This window comes from Prenolepis imparis, unplaced genomic scaffold (genome assembly GCF_030444845.1).
Source record: "Prenolepis imparis isolate NDT839.2.m4 unplaced genomic scaffold, iyPreImpa1.0 SCAF_9, whole genome shotgun sequence".
Taxonomy (NCBI): domain Eukaryota; kingdom Metazoa; phylum Arthropoda; class Insecta; order Hymenoptera; family Formicidae; genus Prenolepis; species Prenolepis imparis.
In genome coordinates this window covers 8,418,271-8,436,371 of record NW_028141167.1, presented here as the reverse complement: position 1 = coordinate 8,436,371, position 18,101 = coordinate 8,418,271, and the positions used below count along the sequence as shown (strand labels likewise).

Here is an 18,101-nt window from a genome sequence, read left to right as displayed (position 1 = left end):
TAATAGTACATTGATTACAGAATCTTTTGGTACCATGCAGACACCAGCGTACAAATTTTTTAATATGATATACATAAAATGGGGATGCGTCGCATAGGGTCAACTGTAAAAATGTATCGATTTCTAATATTTTAAGACGAACCAAAATTTCATCGATTATACATTTTAATAGTACATTGATTACAGAATCATTTGGTACCAAGCAGACACCAGCGTACAAATGTTTTAACTTGATATACATAGAATAAGATTGCGTCGCATAGGGTAAACTGTAAAAATGTATCGATTTCTAATATTTTAAGGCGAGCCAAAAATTCATCGTATATATATTTCAATAGTGTATTGTTTGCAGATTATCTTTGTACCATAAGCATACCAGCGTACTACCTTTTTGGTCTAATATACGTTATATAAATCTTCGCCGTATGGGATTTGCGGCTTAAAAATTTTAATTTTCGATATTTCAAAACGTGCAAAAAATTAATCTTATATACATTTTAACAGTACATTGTCTGCACATTATTGCGAATTATGCGTGACTGCATGCATATATCGCGATAATATATGTCGAAACTCATTTCTATTGCGCATTCGGAATTCGAATTATATCAAGATTATCGAAAAGTGTCGGACGAAATATGTTTGTGACTCTAATTAAGAAAATAATTTTGTTTTAAAAATTATATCTACGAAACCTTAATTGTAAATTTGTATTCATGTCTCACTTCTATTCTTAACTTAATAAATATACTACTTCTTAATTAAATAAATACATTAGAAAATATTAATATAGTAAGGTAATTAAATTTAAAAATAGTAATATGTTATAAAAATTAAAATAGCAATATATTGTAAATACTATGTTGTAATATCTTATCCTCGATTAATAGTTTTGTTACAGAAATCAGCTGATTAAAACGTTAATTTGCTAATTAATTTTTAAAATAAGAATATGTTATAACATTTAAAATAATATGTTTTAAATAATGTAATATATAATTCCTTAAACTCGATTAATATTTATAACAGCTATCAGCTGATTTCTGTCAGAAAATATTAATCGAGTTTAAGGAATTATATATTATTTTAATTTTTATAACATTTTTATTTTAAAATTTAATTGGCAATGTAATGGTTTAATCATCTGATTTCTGTAAAAAAATATTAATGAAGTTTAAACAAACTTTATATAAATACAACATACTTTTTTTAATAAAATCGAGGAATGGCATAACGCGCGCTTGTGTTATTCTAGTCTTTTTTTAAAAAAGACATATTAAGTCGATTCTCGCAAGTATTGTTACCTCTTTTCCGCAAAAATATTAATCAAAATTTAAAGTATTATAACATATTATTTAAAACATGTCATTATTTTATTTTATTTTATTTTATTTTATTTTATTTTATATTAAAAATACGGGATATTTTATACTATTCTCAAAGAAATAATGTACACCGATCCGCTTGGCAAAACAATGCTGTCGCACGTCACAAAAAATCGACAAAAATATTACAGAAGCCCGCGTCCTGTCCGCGATTAATAACAGGATTATTTACATATCGCGTTCACCGTCATCATCACGTGGAAGATCGAAAACGAAAAAAAAAAAAAAATATCTCGCGGTGGAGGAAAATGGAGCGATGAACAATAAGTGGAGATCGAAAAAGGGAGCAAATAAGCATACGAAAAGGACGACCTTGAGATTCGATAGAACCAGTCGATAGATACGTCATAATCGCGAGAAGAGGAGAGGAAGCAGCGTGGCGTTCGGGCGACAATCGCGCACAGTTAAGCCTAGTCTACAATAGAGTCGTAAGGTCGTAAACGTAAGAAATTGACCAATCACAGTCGATTATTCTCCTCGAATTCAACTGTGATTGGTCAATTTCTTACGTTTACGACCTTACGACTCTATTGTAGACTAGCCCTTATACAAATTCGGGAACGAGATTGACAAAGTAATGTGTTGCGCGAACACGTAGCTAGTCTGAAGAGAGAAAGAAAGAGAAAGAAAAAGAAAGAGAGAGCGCGAAGAAGCAGACGCGCGCGCGCGCGCGCACGTAAACTCGTGCTCGTGTATGACATATACAGCGCGCATCTCCTCGAGGCTCGAGGTGCGTTATTGCGCGGAGTGTGCTCTCTTTATCGCACCACCAGGGTGTACGTGTGTGTTTTTTCGCGGTGTGGTCACGTCACGTTTTTCGGCGAGAAATCGCTCCGGTGATCCCCGGTGAAAAGCCGGAACGATCTACTTGGAGAGCGCGTGTGTCTCTCTTTCTTTCTCTCGCTCTCCTTACGACGAACGTTCTCGCATCGACTCGTCATCGTCCCTCGGAACGACGCGTCGTCGATCATCATTGCGACCGTTACGACGGAGGAGGAGCGAGAAAATGGCCGACAATTGGACGCAGAGTGTTGTTTGCCGGTAAGAAGCTGCGCTAGACGTTTTGCGTCTCAAGTTCCAGGAACGAGATCTCGCGCGGAAGGTGGCTTCGTTCGTGATCGAGCTTCACGTAGATAGAGATGGAGAGGTTAGCTGCGAGCAACATCGCGAACCCGTAACAATGCTCGACGCATTACAATAATATAAATATTGATGTTTGGCGAATATGTTAATCTGTATATTACGAATCGTTATGAATCTCTTTGACGAGTTTAAACACGACAACGAGAGCGTTTCGCTCGCGTTGTCAGCGTGCGAGCACGCTCTCGTCCATAACTCCTTCCCTCCTATTCCTCATGCGATAATATTAATCGTATTTCTCGTTTTTCAGATACTTCAAGAATGGTGCTTGTCGCGAGGGAAACAACTGTCGGTACCGACATGTACAAACGACTAGAAACGATACAAATGTCAATGAGACAATGACAAGTCCGAGTAGTAGCCCTGGCTACATTGTCACTTGTCGCTTCTTCAAACAGGGCATGTGTAAATTTGGCAATCAATGTCGCTTTCGCCATAGTTCAGGTACTGCGGATAGCGAAACTAATGCAATTTCTGCCTCGGGTCATACAGCAAACTCTTCGAAAAATAAGTAAGTTTAACACATTCTTCGCCAAGCATATCTTAGACTGACTTTCTATTCATGTCATTGAGATTATTTTATATCAGTGAGATTTATATATAATCATTTTTTAATTTTTAATATAAATATTAATTTGCTTACTAATATACTTCGATACACTTCTATTATTATGAAACATAGTCGTAATCTTGAAAATGTAATTAATTGCACATTAACACATCATACAACAGTTATCAATGGCCTAAGAGGCATAAATGAAAAGTTCAGTGTAGATCACTGGTGATTCATGTGTCATGCTGTATTAATTTATAATAGCCCTTGTAAAAATTATAATACATTTGTTTGTAAGATATACATTTAATAATGTATACATTTGATTATAATCACATTACATTTTTTTCCATTTAATTGACAGTACTTGCTTATTTGTTGTAGACAAACTGATAAACGTACTGCTGAAGATTGGGTAAAAGCACCTGAGTTTATACCTACAGCTGTATCTCCAGTTGCTGGATCATCTTCTACAGATGGAACATCTGCTTCGGGAACATCTACAAGTGCATCGAAGCCAGTCTCGTATGCTCAAGCTGTTAATCCATCTGGTCAAGCCTCGAATCCCTCTTTAGAACCTTTGTGTCCATATGCAGAGGCAACTGGAATCTGTAGAAATATGAATTGCACATATCTTCACGGTGATATTTGCGAGTTATGCAGCCGCGCAGCCCTTCACCCACACAATGAAGAATTGAGGAAGAAACATACAAATGTAAGCTCTAATTGTTACTTTGCATATTAAATTTATTTAAATTTATATTATATATTTTTAACCTATGAAGTGGAGGTTAGGAACAAGTTAAATTTTTATCTATTAAATTTCTATTTTTCTTTCAAACCTGTAACTTAATATTTCTTAATAAAATTGAGATACACAAAATGAGATCCATAATAATTAGAAATTATTTTCTTATTTTCATTTTCCAATTCTATTTACAAAAAGAAATTAGATTAGGTTTTTGTCTTTTGTTTTGCTGACAGTGCTATTTTATTTGTCCCTTAGAAAGTCAACAAATTTTAACAAAAAAGATTTTATTGTTATCGTCCGTTTAGGATCCCCTTAACAGTATCTGAGAAAACATCACATTATTCTATATATATATATATTGGATATATTAAATTAGATTAAATTAGATTAAATTAGATGAATTAAATATTTTGAATTAGAATTTCAAAGGGATTATAATTGATGGTTTGATAATTATTACAGGCATGTGTGAAACAGCATGAAGCAGATATGGAATTATCTTTTGCTATTCAACGCAGCAAAGAGAAATCCTGTGGTGTTTGTTTCGAAACAATAATGGAGAAGTCGTCGCGAGAACAGAGGTTCGGTATATTACCGAATTGCAATCATTGCTTCTGTCTAACTTGCATCAGAAAGTGGCGTCAAGCTAAACAGTTCGACAACAAAATCATAAGGGCATGCCCGGAATGTCGTATTCCCTCGGACTTTGTTTGTCCTAGTATGTACTGGGTGGACACGAAAGAAGAGAAGGAAAAACTGATAAGAGATTATAAAGGCGCTTTGAGGTTCGCTTTAGAAATGTGATTACAATCGATCATAATCTGTCTCTGTGTCTCAGTTCTCTAACATTTTTGTTATTTTTCTTATAGTACCAAAGACTGCAAGTACTTCAACAAGGGTCGTGGCAAGTGTCCGTTCGGTAATAAATGTTTCTACCTTCACGCACTTCCCGATGGGACTAAGAAAGATGTGGGCCCACCGGTTCGACAGAGGCGCAATACTGCCGATGCTGACATCGACATCTTGCACGTAAGTGTGACTTTCTTACCATTTGCAAAAATATATTTATGATTGATTGATTGATTGTGTCGCATTTAAAAACGTCGACAAACGCATTTTTGTCACGGAAGCAAGCGATGTAATATTCTCTCTGAATCAAAAATATGATCGAGCTACATCCTCATATACTTTATACTGCATTCTGATATAAGTAGAACGTGACGATACGGCTTTGCACTATTTACAGCAACTGATCTTATGGGATTTCCTCGATGAAAGGGACGATCGTTGGATGTATCTTGATTTAGAAGATATTCCTTTCTTCTCAGATTCCGATGATTCTGATTGGTCCGATTATGAGTTATCGTTCGATTAGGCAAGCAAAACTATTCGATCGACGCGAAACTGCCTTGATATCGCTGTTGTCATTGCTACTTTGTTGCTACGATGCACACTTCCTTTACCATTTACGCGCGGCTTTAGCAACTAAGAAAAATATTAAATAATTAGCAAATAATTTGAATAATTCGAAGACGTTCTAGCGCTACGTAGAAGAAAAAAGAGAAAACAAGAAAAAATGTGCGCACTTTCCTAAAATGATAATTTATACATAAGAAATGTATAGTCGCAATGTTTAAATAATTGGGATATTTTTATTTTATATATTAGATAATTTCTATAAATTGTATTTCTATTTAAATCAAAAGAGTGTTGGTAACAGTTATTAAATGTTATTAAATAGAAAACGAAAAATAATAGTTTAATAACTATTACCTTTAATTGTTTTAAATGTAGAAATAATTTCTTTTAGAAGTTATCCGTGAAAAAATAAAATAAAAAAATATCTCGATTATTTTAATGGCGATTTTACATTTGTCTATAAATAATTACGAGATCAACAATTTCGCGGTGCATAGTCAAAAATACAAAAAAAAATAAAAATAAAAAGGAAACAACATGGAGTGGTATACTAGTGAAGATTTCGCTGGATATTCACTTTGGAATCATCATTGTTCTTTGTGTGTCTTGACCAATGCTCTACTAACTGATGATTATTCTAGCAACTAAATTATTAATTCAGTGGTCCAAATTTCATCAATGAATAGTCTATATATCAGTGATGTCCTTCTTCTCGTAGAGTAATACTGTTGGCTTTTTTTTTCTATACTCGCGCGAGCGCGATACTAATTATTAAAATATTCCATGCATGATCTGGAACACATTGAATACACATTAAATCGAATCATAGAATAAGTGAATCAATAAATAACCGGAATTTTAGTGATTGTCCTCATATCGAATGTCCTCATATAAAATTGTCTGCTTTTGTTTAGTAAGATATATGATCAGAAGTATATGTGGGATCAGGTGTATCTCAAAATAGTTGCAAATTTGTTTATTTCTAGTTTCTTTTCAATTAAGGCTTCTCTTCGGTTAATGTGAGTTAGATTAGATTAGATTTACTCTGTTGTAATTTCAATAAACATTCGTCATTCATAATGATGCTAGATTATAATATGTACTTAATCAATATGTAAAAACTTTTGGAAACGTGCTAACTGGATTTAAACAATATTTTGAAAAATGCAAATTATCGTATGTATCGATTTTACTAGATTTTATTTGAATTTGTAATATATATCCATGTGTATAGGGCATGGTTCTTGTGATTGCAATATAATTTCGCGTTTAAAATAAAGGATAAATTCTATCGTATAGATATAATCCTGGTATAGTTGATTGTATCAACCAAATGTGCATTACATTTAATAAATAATAAACTTCTTTCATAAGCGGATAATTGTTACGAAGTAATATTGCAGTTACAGAACATTCTATTTAATTATTACTCGTCGAAGGCTCACAGCACTATTACTATTCGCATGTAAAATAGAAAAACTGGACAACGATTTATTACTTGTGTGTGATCAGTGTGCACTGTTAGTTCAATTTATCAATAGTTCATATCGAAGGTACGATCTACAAGAATCGTCCTACCTCTTGCTATGGCTCCGCGAATCTTTAATACATTTCTTTAAATTATTACAATTGTATAGCGTTATACTCGTGAATAATAGATATTCCTCTAAGACCTCCGAGAGCAAGTGTGCAAAGTGAATGTGACATACGTGTAAGAGCGGAATGCGAGCGCATTAATGTGCGATATTTGTTTGCGTGTGTATGAATAGAAGTAAGTACGAATATAAAAATATTTGCGAGAAAGAGACGGGCTATCGTTAGAAAATAAATTGGATAAATAACAAATGTAATAAAGAGATCGCTTTCGTGGAATACGCATTTGTAGATTCAAGATTTAAGGAGACAATTAGGGAAATACGCACGACGGAGTTGGACCCACGACATAGAGCCATGCTGGGAGAGAATATCATCGTCGCGCGATCATTTTTACATTTTATCAATTTACTAATAATAGCAACACATGTTTCGACAGCCGTTATTTCAATATAGAACCACGATAATTGCGCTTTGAAGGATATAGATTTCTCTTGCGTGAAACGGCTAAAACTGTCGAAGTGGTATGTACGAAAAAAATACACATAAAATACGATATTCACGTTTTTAGCATTGAATATATTTTTTGAGATATCATTTTTATAATTTTTGTGTTATATGATCTCTATCGGCAATATGTTTATGACAAATAATATCGTGTTATTATAAACAGTTCCTGCTCGCACTTACAACCCGATTCATATATCACGCTAAGGAGAAGTGACCAGTTTTTACAGCAGAGCCAGTACTGCCTTTCAAAAGCTATGTGATTATAGAGTAATATATATCGTTCATCATATAAAAGTCTGTTTCTTAATCCGCTTCAATAAAGCGTTTTATCGGATCGAATTTTCGCTATGCTGAATATCGTTTACATTTTCCATAGAAAATTCTATGCTGTTGATTTTATCGATAATTGTTAGTATAAAACGCTTATATTGTTATTGGTAATGTTTATATAGAGCTTTCTATGATATACGCTGTGCGTTTCGAACGACTATTTTTGGAGCTACTTTCTTCAAATAATCATCAACTCCTCGATGTGAAGAAAATAAAAATATATAAACGCTTCGAGCAACTTCGGATTGTGATAGATAGTGGAATTTACATCATTAAGTTGAATCTTCGGCTGCCTGATGATTTTGAGAAGGAATACAAAAATTCACGATGCAAATTTGTTATCGATACGTTCAGTATCGCACGTATCATAGGCAGAAAGTTAAATTGACTGCGTTGATTGTTGCACGAATTTGCTGTCACTACCATTTTTGTCTCCTTCAAGCGTACTATCATTTACTGCATTGTCATGTTCTAAATGCGTGCAACGCGGAAGGAGATATGTAAAATTAGGAATTGATGTTTATAAAATCATTCAATGGAATTCAAGGCAGTTCACTTTAACTTTGGCGATACGTTTTTGGAGTTAACTTTGGAGTTTACTCTCCCTTTCTCTCTCTCGCATAGTATATATAACAAGTAAAGTCAATATTCTATTACGTGTGATTTTTGTTGTAATAACTCGAAGAATATAAAGAAGAAATACCGAATTATTGTTTCATCTGAACGAGATAGTAAATGATAAAACAATATTCTTAATATTTCAATCTCATTCTCAGGATGGTTTTATTAAGCTAATTTAGAAATCGTAGAATTTATAAAACAACCGCGTACGTCATATGTTTCTGTATACAGAATTCAATTGCCAAAATTTTCCCGTAAGAGTATGCACTAATGCCATTTAATCATACTAAATGTACCTGCATTGAATACTGTATTGCGTACCGATGAGTATTATTTTTTCTCCTTCAACAAACTGAATATACAAATTGCGATTTTATTCATATAAAATTATATAAATGAGATTGAATATCTCGAATAATTCTTTCTCTTTTTTTTCTTTGGCTTATAGTATATGATTTTCTTTAGGATAATATTGTGTCGAGTATATTATTTTATTTAAATTTTATTTTCAAATATATATTATACTTATTTATTTTTATTGTGTATATTAAATGAATGTTTTGTCGTGTGCTGAAAATGCTCTCGAAGAGTTTTTTGCGAAGTTAAAAAAATAGTTGTAACATATAGTTTTAGAGTGAATAATTTTTGTTTATATATTTTTCAAAAATTTCTGTACGTAATAAATTCTTATATTTTTGTAATTTATTATGTCGCAAATCTGCTTATATTACAATAAAGGCTCCGTAAAACGGATCGATGTAATATTGAAATGAAAATCTTATTTGCTAAGTAAAGCTCTACCATGAAAAAGTAAAATCGATGCGGAAAACGTTTTTGCGTCACAGCTTATCTCTTACGTCTTCGATAGATTATTATGAACGTTTTTTAATTAATAAAAATATACGTAGATTAAGAAAACTGTATTTTCACTACACGAAGCACAAATTACGAACAAATGTGTATCCGCATTAGATTCTTTATATAAAAAAATTGCAAGTTGATTATATCAATAAGAAATAGCACAAGAGTTCTTTTCTTTTTTTTTCCTTTTTTTGTATTTTTTTTATTTTGTATTTTTATCGATAAATAGAATTGTATGAAACTGTCGCGTATATCGCACTTGCTTTTGCATTGTATCTCGGCGCGTTGCAGGTAAAATATACTTGTAGTCCAAATGTGTTCATAGTTTTTCGATAATATTTAATTAAAAGGTGCACATTCGTAGAAACTTATTTCGAAATGTTAAGCATAGATGCAAGCTTAATAAGATTAAGAATGAACTACACACACGATTACGATCAGTATTGTTGCACTTATAAAAAGATCCGCGACAAAGCTCTGTCACAGCGGATTGTAAATGATAAATGTGTCTTTCATAAAATACGCTTGCTCATGATAGATGTAAAACTGATTGTTTCTTATATCGGGAATGCTATAAATTTGAGGAAGAAGGAGATACATTCGGAGAAGGAGATATAGTGAGGTATTAATTGAGTAATTTACATGCATATAATGCATTACGGTAGAAGATATTCAGCGCGTTTTTCATGTGTAGCAAAGTACATGAAAAACATGATTGATAAAGAAACATTATTTTTTATTATTGATAAAAAAAAAAGAATGCAAGAAATATTTTTTCGTTGCGCAGTCCACTTGATATTTATATCACTGATTTAACATTCAAGCTCCTCCCTTTCTCTTATCGAGGGTCCGCTGTCAGTTTCGCGTTCCTTCACTTTTAATGAAATAGGAGATTATTATTATATTAATATAAGAAAAAGTCTATATAATATATTGTTAGAAATTACATACAATCCGTTTATCTCATGCGCAAATTGGATCGATCTCTGATGTGTTTTTCGATACTTCTTTCACTGTAACTCAATACAAATCGTCCAACTGTCAGCAACTGTAATGTTGTTATATCGTCGTTGTATAATTAATGAGCTTCTCTGGTTAATGTATAAGTAAGAGAGGAATAATAATCATTGTCCCGTTTGTTTTAAACGGTAGAAAAAAATCAGTAGTCGTCATCAGTGGATTGTATATTCATAGAGTCTGGTGGTGAGGATAAAGCGACCCTATCTTTAATTTCATTTCTTACGATGATATATTTTTGTTATTGGATATGTAGATTAATAAAATCTCGAATACACACTAAGTATGGAAGGAGACAAAGGGTTTTATAGCCTTCCTCTACTGTCCTTTTTATTCCTCAGCCATTACAGTCTATGAACAAACTTTTTGAAAAATTATTTTGAGATATTTATTTTAAGATATAAATGCATATTATGTGTGTCTTTATATTTATTCTTTCTACGATTATGCTGATTCTAATAAAATTTGTTAAATTTCTTGTAGGTAGAAGTAGGTCAAGATTTTGTAAGTAGATTTTATTAGATATTTGCTTAGTTCTCTCTCTCTCTCTCTCTCTCTTTCTCGCAAATTAATTAGAATCGCGAGTATTCTATAATATCGACAAAATATATGAGCTTATATTTTTGTCATATTAATAAAATAATCTTATATATTCAATTTTCAAACAAATTATTGAAAATTGAATACAGTTATGATGCGTTTCCGCTTCTTTTTTCGCGTGTTGCATTAATGTGATTATTATTTAGCGATAAATTTTTATTTTATCAACAAATATGAACACATCGAAATATTTAGTTTAAAATGTTATCACAGATGGCGACTGTGGTCTAATTTATTTATAATTTTACACATTCGCGCTTTAATTATTTATCAGATCATTTATATCGAAAGTGTTGACTCTGCTTGCAAACGTTGTAAAATAGATTAACCCGATATCGATCCAACAGAATTGCAACTTTTACAAGAATGCGAAAATTATAAGTTCACCGGTGAATGGAATTTCGTATACTTGAAGAGTGGAAGAAATAGACAATGTATACATATATATGCGTTTAAAAAATTTAGACATCACATTGTGAAGTAATATAAAATATAATTTTATCAAGTATAAAGTATCGTGGCTTATGCGTGTATGTGTGTGTGCATACAATATAATATATATGTATATATAAATATATATATATATATATATGAGTGTATATATATGCATAACAGAACGATAAAAATAATACGAGATATGTAAAGCGGATACACAAACATGAAGAAGAGATTTTTCGCAGCAGAACAAAAATAAGCTAGAATGCGCGAATACTTTCTCTTGTTTGGTATCTGCAATATTTTGAATTATATGTTTTCTATGTGCTGCGTAAACAATTTTAAAATATTTAGCAGCAAACCTTTTTTATCGTGAATAATGCTTGATGAATAAACACGTCAAAGCAAAAAATATTTTTTCTGTTTATCTCGTTATTAAAATATAAAAATCTTTTTAGTCAAATATAGATTCTTTTACTATCGTGATTTTAATTAGCCTGAATTAATTGATAACAAATTTAATTCTAAAAATTATTGCCTATGCGAAATTGTAATTTTGTGCGTACGCAAACATACACACACTCGTATATCGAAGTAATTCTTTAAAGCTATTTTATCATTTTAGGAAAATCGTCATTTTAATTGAATATCGTATACAAGACATATGACCGGGCTTTTAATATATGTCCCATTTACTATTTTTACATTCCTTTTATTCAAGCTTACTTTACATGGGTGATTATTTACATTCATATACATATTTTGAATGCATACACAACTAAATTAGAGAGATATTTGCCTGTAGTTTTTAAATATTCTCATTAAAAGGATGTCGAAAAAATTGTCCAAAGTTTCGGTGAGATATATTCGAACCAAGTGTCCTAATTAATTAAAAATAAATTAGAAATTCTCCTATTTTCGTATTTTGAATCGAAAATTGGGACAAAAAAAACCGGGGGAAAAGTCGCGATTGACGGGGACAATACGGGCTAGGCAACGAGGTGCATTTTTGCGGGACACTTAAAATCGGATTTGTCCAATTGACGGAAGCGGAATTTCGTGGAATACGGTACAGCAACGATGTTTACGTCGCTCGATTGTGCGAGACGGCGCGACTTTGTTGTGTCCGGGGATACGGGCTCGGTCAAGCTCTCGCGGATTCGCGATGGTTAACTAGAACAGGAAGTTAATCCCGACGAGCACGGCGAATTAGCATATAAATTCGCCGAAATATACGTATATAGTCCAGTGACATGCGGCCGCCGCGGATATCGCGAGGATTGCTTTGAGTTGCAAGAACACGCGTGTCTCCTCTTTGCGGTTTTGATACATTGCGTCCTCTTTGTCTCGATGTTTGCACGAATATTTGGACGAAGCATTAACGACACGTTTACATATACGTAACATATTTCTACGAAATATTTCTGTCCGATCTCTCTAATTGTTGCCGCGCGGACGCAAATATTTTACATTCAGATTGCGCGGCATTGTATATGCATATAATCAGGAAATACAGTTATAACTCGCAGTTCTCATAAAATAAAAAATTGTCAATTGCGTTTATTCGGTCAGAGAATATTTTTGTATGAAAAGCTCCCACAAACTGACTCGCGATAAAAAACTCTGTTTTGAGATATTGTAAAGTTATCGCTGAATTATATTCCATTTTACATATCTCTTTAAAGATTTTGCGAGATTTCAATTAAATTCGAAGCAAAAATGCAATAAAAAGTATTGCTAACTACAGTTACCATACAATATTGTACAATTAAATTGCGATCGATCCAAATCGTTTAAATTACTGAAATGTAATGTGTTTATTGAAATCTGATAAATCTATTGAAATCTATATAACAGACGATAGAATTGAACCAATTCGAAATCGAATATACAGCTCAAATCCCATTGTTGCGTTTATATGCGGTATTGTTCATCATATACACGCGCACACATTTTATAAAAAAAAAAAAAAAATTGCGTATTAATATCATTCATCTCAATTTAGCGTTCGAAATGTCGTTGCAGCGCGTGTTATGGCTCTTGATGTTCTGGACGGTGGTTGTCCTGGAGTTCTTACGATACGCGTGGACTCGCACGACCGGATTATTTATCTACGGTTCCCAAGAACGACGTGCGACGACGACGGTCGACGAACCTAATTACGAGCGAAGGTAGGTTCGCGGGTTAAACTAGAAGTCTAATTAAATGGTCGCCCGTGTGTGTTTACGCTACTTTCAGAAACCGTGGACGGTAGTGAAAAAAAACACCAGGGAAAAAAAAACGCGTGACATGCACCGACATTACGGAAGGTGTTTGCTCGGATTCGCGCTCATACGAAATGCGTTTTGAAGATATAAGCTTGTAGCTTAAAGCGCGGTAAAATGTGCGATGGTTAAATTTACCATGAAAACAGGGTATCAACGAGAATAACGAAGGTAGGGAAAGCACTGTACTTGCATCTTCCCCGAAACGTTGTTTCTTTGGTGCATATATGTGCGTTAGAGAAAATTGCAGGGTGATTATTCTCTTAAAAATGAACTATAGCAAGCTCGATCCTCTAACTTTGTGTAAAATTATATTTTTATGCGTGCTGCATTTTTGTTACACCAGCATGTAAAGTGATTGAAATTATAATTTTTCCATATCGCGCGCAAAGTTTCTTCTTTTCCTCGTGCAACGAGACTCTAATCTCTCGGGCCGGTTTAAATTAATTCGAATTTAATCTGAATAAATTACACGTTTAATTCACGATCGTTTAAAATATTTAAGAGCACGAAATGTTTATTTCTTTCTCTCGGTGGAAGATCACGAGCTCGAATTTCTCTGTAAAAATGCGGGAAGTAAATTCGGACAGTAGTGGGTTAATGGGAAAAATCTCAGACTCGGAGATCCCAGACGTAAAGAAAACCGGGATGCGGGATATTATAGGTCGAATAGAGCCAAGTAGAAAGGGGAAAGAGAAAAGGAAAACAGCAGGCAGGGAATATAAAATCGGTTTCTCTGTCGAGTCTATCCAGGATTTCTAAATTGCCTCTGTTTGTTTCGCAAGCAAAGAAGCGCTGTCGTGCATCAGAATGGTCGATCGGCACGCCGATAGCCGATGTCTAATATATCGAGGAATCCTCTCTCGGGTTGATCGTGACCCATCGACTCGATGTTGATTCACCGCGTTTGCGAGCTGAAAGCTCTTTCGGCCGATCGACGGGAAAGATAAAAAAAAAGGAGTAGGATAAAGAATATTAGCGATAAAGACTCGAAATAGAGCGATTGTGCTAACGAACGTTATCGCATTCATCTGCGAGATCTGTGTGGGAGATAAATTATATTTAATATATTTTAAAACCATTTTGATTATACAATAATGACATTTGATAAATAATATTTTATCACTTTACGTTTCAGAAATATTTTTCGTTGTACTATATGTAGCACAACATACGAGAAATATAATATAATTCGTACAAACATTTATTTTAATCGAGATATATGCTTTTAATATTACCAATTGTTTTTATTTGTTATCGAGAATATTATCGAGATTGTCATATTTATTGAGACATATATGTGATTATAATCTTTTTTTCTATAGTTCCAGATCGCGGTCAATGGCAGATACTCCGCGTAATAGGCCACGTGCACGTTTATGAATGTCAATTGGTACCACTTTCGCGATATCTCATCGTCAAAAAATTGCTGCCGAGACAAATACTTTTTTTTCTTATAATTATAAAAAAAAACTTTTACTTTCTGCTATCGTCAATAATGACGAATCTCGAGAATTTCGAGAAGAAATGACGTGCGATCAGATATACATGTATTGATATGATCGCATATTGAGTTGTGCATGAGTGTCGACATATATAAACGATAATACGTAATGTAAATATTTGCAACGACATACGAATCGCAATCGAACGAGACGACATTACGCCATTACATCGTCGCGAACATCAGTTAGCGTCGAGACGCGATCGAAATCGCTCCGTATATTTTTCGTAATTTCACCGGAAAAGAGTGATGCGACTGAAAGAGCGAGAGGATCGATCGCGAAATTACCGTATCGCCGGATTATCGTAAGCTAGTCGCAATATTCTTATAATGTTTGTAACAATATTTGAAAAAAAAATCTCCGTCGCGAACGATGTGATGCAAAATACAGAGCTGCCTATTTTGCATCACATCCCGCGATATCGAGTAAATAAATTCCAACAAATATATTGTTTCGATCATGCGTCTCTCAATAGCGAATTTTAAATAAATAAATTGCGAATTCGAGACTGGATGCGCATTCTTTTTGCAGTTTTCTTCATCAGTTTTCGATATCAATCACATACGGAAAATTGAACGAAGGCGCGCTTATAGGGCGCATCGATGCGCATTAAATGCAGCCAACCGAATTCGATAAAAGATCGCAATCGAACGATACTTGAGTATCGATAGTCGCTATTTCGCGCCGCGAGTCATTAGCGTCGAGACGTAGACGAAATCGCTCCGCGTATTTCATCAGCGAAGATTGACCTGCGGATGAAAGCGAATGTCATAGTAGGGTCGTCGATTGCGATTATCCGAAATTATCGTAAGCTAGTCGCGCATTTTTCATATTTGTAACAATATTTGAGAAATCTCTGTGAAACGATGCGATGCAGAGTGCAGTCGGAATACTGTCTTCGCATTACATCGCGCAAGGTAAGAAGTTCTAATAAACATATATTGTTTCGATCATGCGTCTCACATGAAAAAACGGGGAATTCTCGATTGGATCGCGCATCGGGTGCGCGTCAAGCGCGTCTTTTCTCAATTTTCAATATAAATCGCGAATACGAAAAACTCCGAGGGCGAGTGCGCCAAAAAGAAAAGTGCAGCCAACCTTGTTCGCCGAAAGATTTTCCGCGCGAAGACGGCACAGCGTCACACGTCACATATCGACCGCAATCGATCGAGACTTGACGCGATAGCTGCCACTTTCTCGCCGCGAGTCGTCAACGTCGAGACGCTACTTATCAATCGCTCCGTATTTCTCGTCATTTTAAATAGCGACTTGGAATGGTGAATATGTCGACGGGGTCGATTGCGATATCGCGCGTACGCCAGATTATCGTGAGTAATCGTATCACTCTCAATTTTGTAACAATATTCCAAAATCTCTGTGAAACGATGCGATGCGGAGAGTGCAAAGTACTGCCTTCGCATTACATCGCGCCACATCGAGGTAAGAAATTCTAATATACACATATTGTTTCGATCATGCGTCTCATATGAAAACGAATTCTAAATAAACGGCGAATTCGCGCATCAGGACCGTATCAAGCGCGCTTTTTCTCAATTTTCATTATAAATCACGATTACAGAAAACTCCGAAGGAGCAAAAAAAAAGTGCACCCAACCTTATTCCGCGCGAAGATAGCGCAGCGTCATACGTCACGCATCGATCGAGACGACTTCACGCGACTAGCCGTCATTTTTACGCCGCGAGTCGTCGAGACGCTACTTGTTAATCGCTCCGTATTTCTCGTGTATTTTTCCTCATTTTAAATAGTGACCCGAAATGGTGAATATGTCGACTAGATCGATTGCGATACCGCGCGCGATACACCAGATTATCGTGAGTACTAATTTAGCATTCTCAATTTTGTAACAACATAGGAAAATCTCCGTCGAAAACGATACAGGGAACGGTGAAAGTAATTATGGCGACTCGTCGTATGTGTATATCGCAACCGAACGATATATGTATATTTCACGCGGCAGCCGCAACCCGCAACTTGGCGTTGTCAGTCGTTGGCGAAATCGTGACCGAGATCAATTTCAGTGTATGTTTCGGATCGTTTTACCTTGTGAATCGCGGACGGAGACGAATTTTGCCGAGCTTAATAACACGCGTCGTTCGTATTATTATAATTAGTCGCGTGTGCTTAATGATTCGTTGCAGCTTTCATTACGAAAGGATGCAAATAAAAACGATTTTCAGGACACCGCAACATTAAGGTTAAGTTAGGTTAACTTGTCTAATAATTTCTTGACACAATTATTTTTAGTATTGCCTAATATCACGCGTCATTCGTATTATTATAATTAGTCGCGTGTGCTTAATATTCGATGATTCGTCGCAACTTTTATTACGAAAGGACGCAAGTGAAGACAATTTTCAGGACACTGCAACATTAAGGTTAGGATTAGGTTAACTCGTCTAATAATTTCTTGACACAATCATTTTTAGTATTATAAAAAAAAAAAAAACGTTCGTAGCAAGTATTCTTTCTGTTATTTTATGTTCTATTATCTCATATTTTTAAATGACAAAATCTAAAAACAATCTAACCTATATATAATATATAAATAAAATGACGGGAAAAATATAATTGACATAAAACATGTTTAGCTGCGACACACGAAAGGATTTCTTTCCTTGAAATTGCAAAGTAGAATAAACAAAATAGAATCGTATTGTAATCTTCTCGATAATAATATTTAGATATATGTATATTTAGATATGTTTCTTTGAACGATGCACAATCACACGATTACGAATATTATTTTGGTTTATTATTTTTATATTAATTATTATAAAATATATTAATTACCATAAGATGATATAAATTAACACTGAAAAGTTGATTGATTATTAATTTCGTTTACTACACTTGTCACTTACTTATTACTTATTCATTTATTTCAATATTTTGTTTTACGATTTATGTTTTTACGAAATGCCTTAATGCTTAGATGTATGTACACGATGTTTAATATCAAAAGTTAATATAATATAATATAACGCTTATTATATACGCATTAATAGTTATCTAGTCAATCTTTGATTTTTTCCCTTTTTTTGTAGAACGATAATAGATAAAGAAAGTTTCGATATCACGATCAGACATGCAATAGC

At 34.0% G+C, this 18,101-nt stretch overlaps 1 protein-coding gene across 3 annotated transcripts; it reads left to right on the top strand.

The window, feature by feature from the left end:
• Positions 1-1,965: 1,965 nt before the first annotated feature.
• Positions 1,966-17,738, top strand: LOC145940302 (putative E3 ubiquitin-protein ligase makorin-1). Of its 3 annotated transcripts, none has more exons than XM_083045245.1 (7): positions 1,966-2,426; positions 2,776-3,036; positions 3,463-3,793; positions 4,292-4,614; positions 4,699-4,858; positions 13,241-13,386; positions 14,805-17,734. In XM_083045245.1, the coding sequence occupies exons 1-7, from the start codon at positions 2,392-2,394 to the stop codon at positions 14,860-14,862; spliced, it is 1,314 nt and encodes a 437-aa protein (XP_082901371.1). In that variant the 5' UTR covers positions 1,966-2,391; the 3' UTR covers positions 14,863-17,734. The 3 variants fall into 3 exon arrangements, with proteins under 3 accessions (XP_082901371.1, XP_082901373.1, XP_082901372.1); XM_083045246.1 differs by having other exon boundaries at positions 2,397-2,532; positions 14,805-17,738; XM_083045247.1 differs by lacking the exons at positions 13,241-13,386; positions 14,805-17,734 and adding an exon at positions 5,076-7,438 and having other exon boundaries at positions 1,971-2,426.
• The last annotated feature ends 363 nt before the right edge of the window (positions 17,739-18,101 follow it).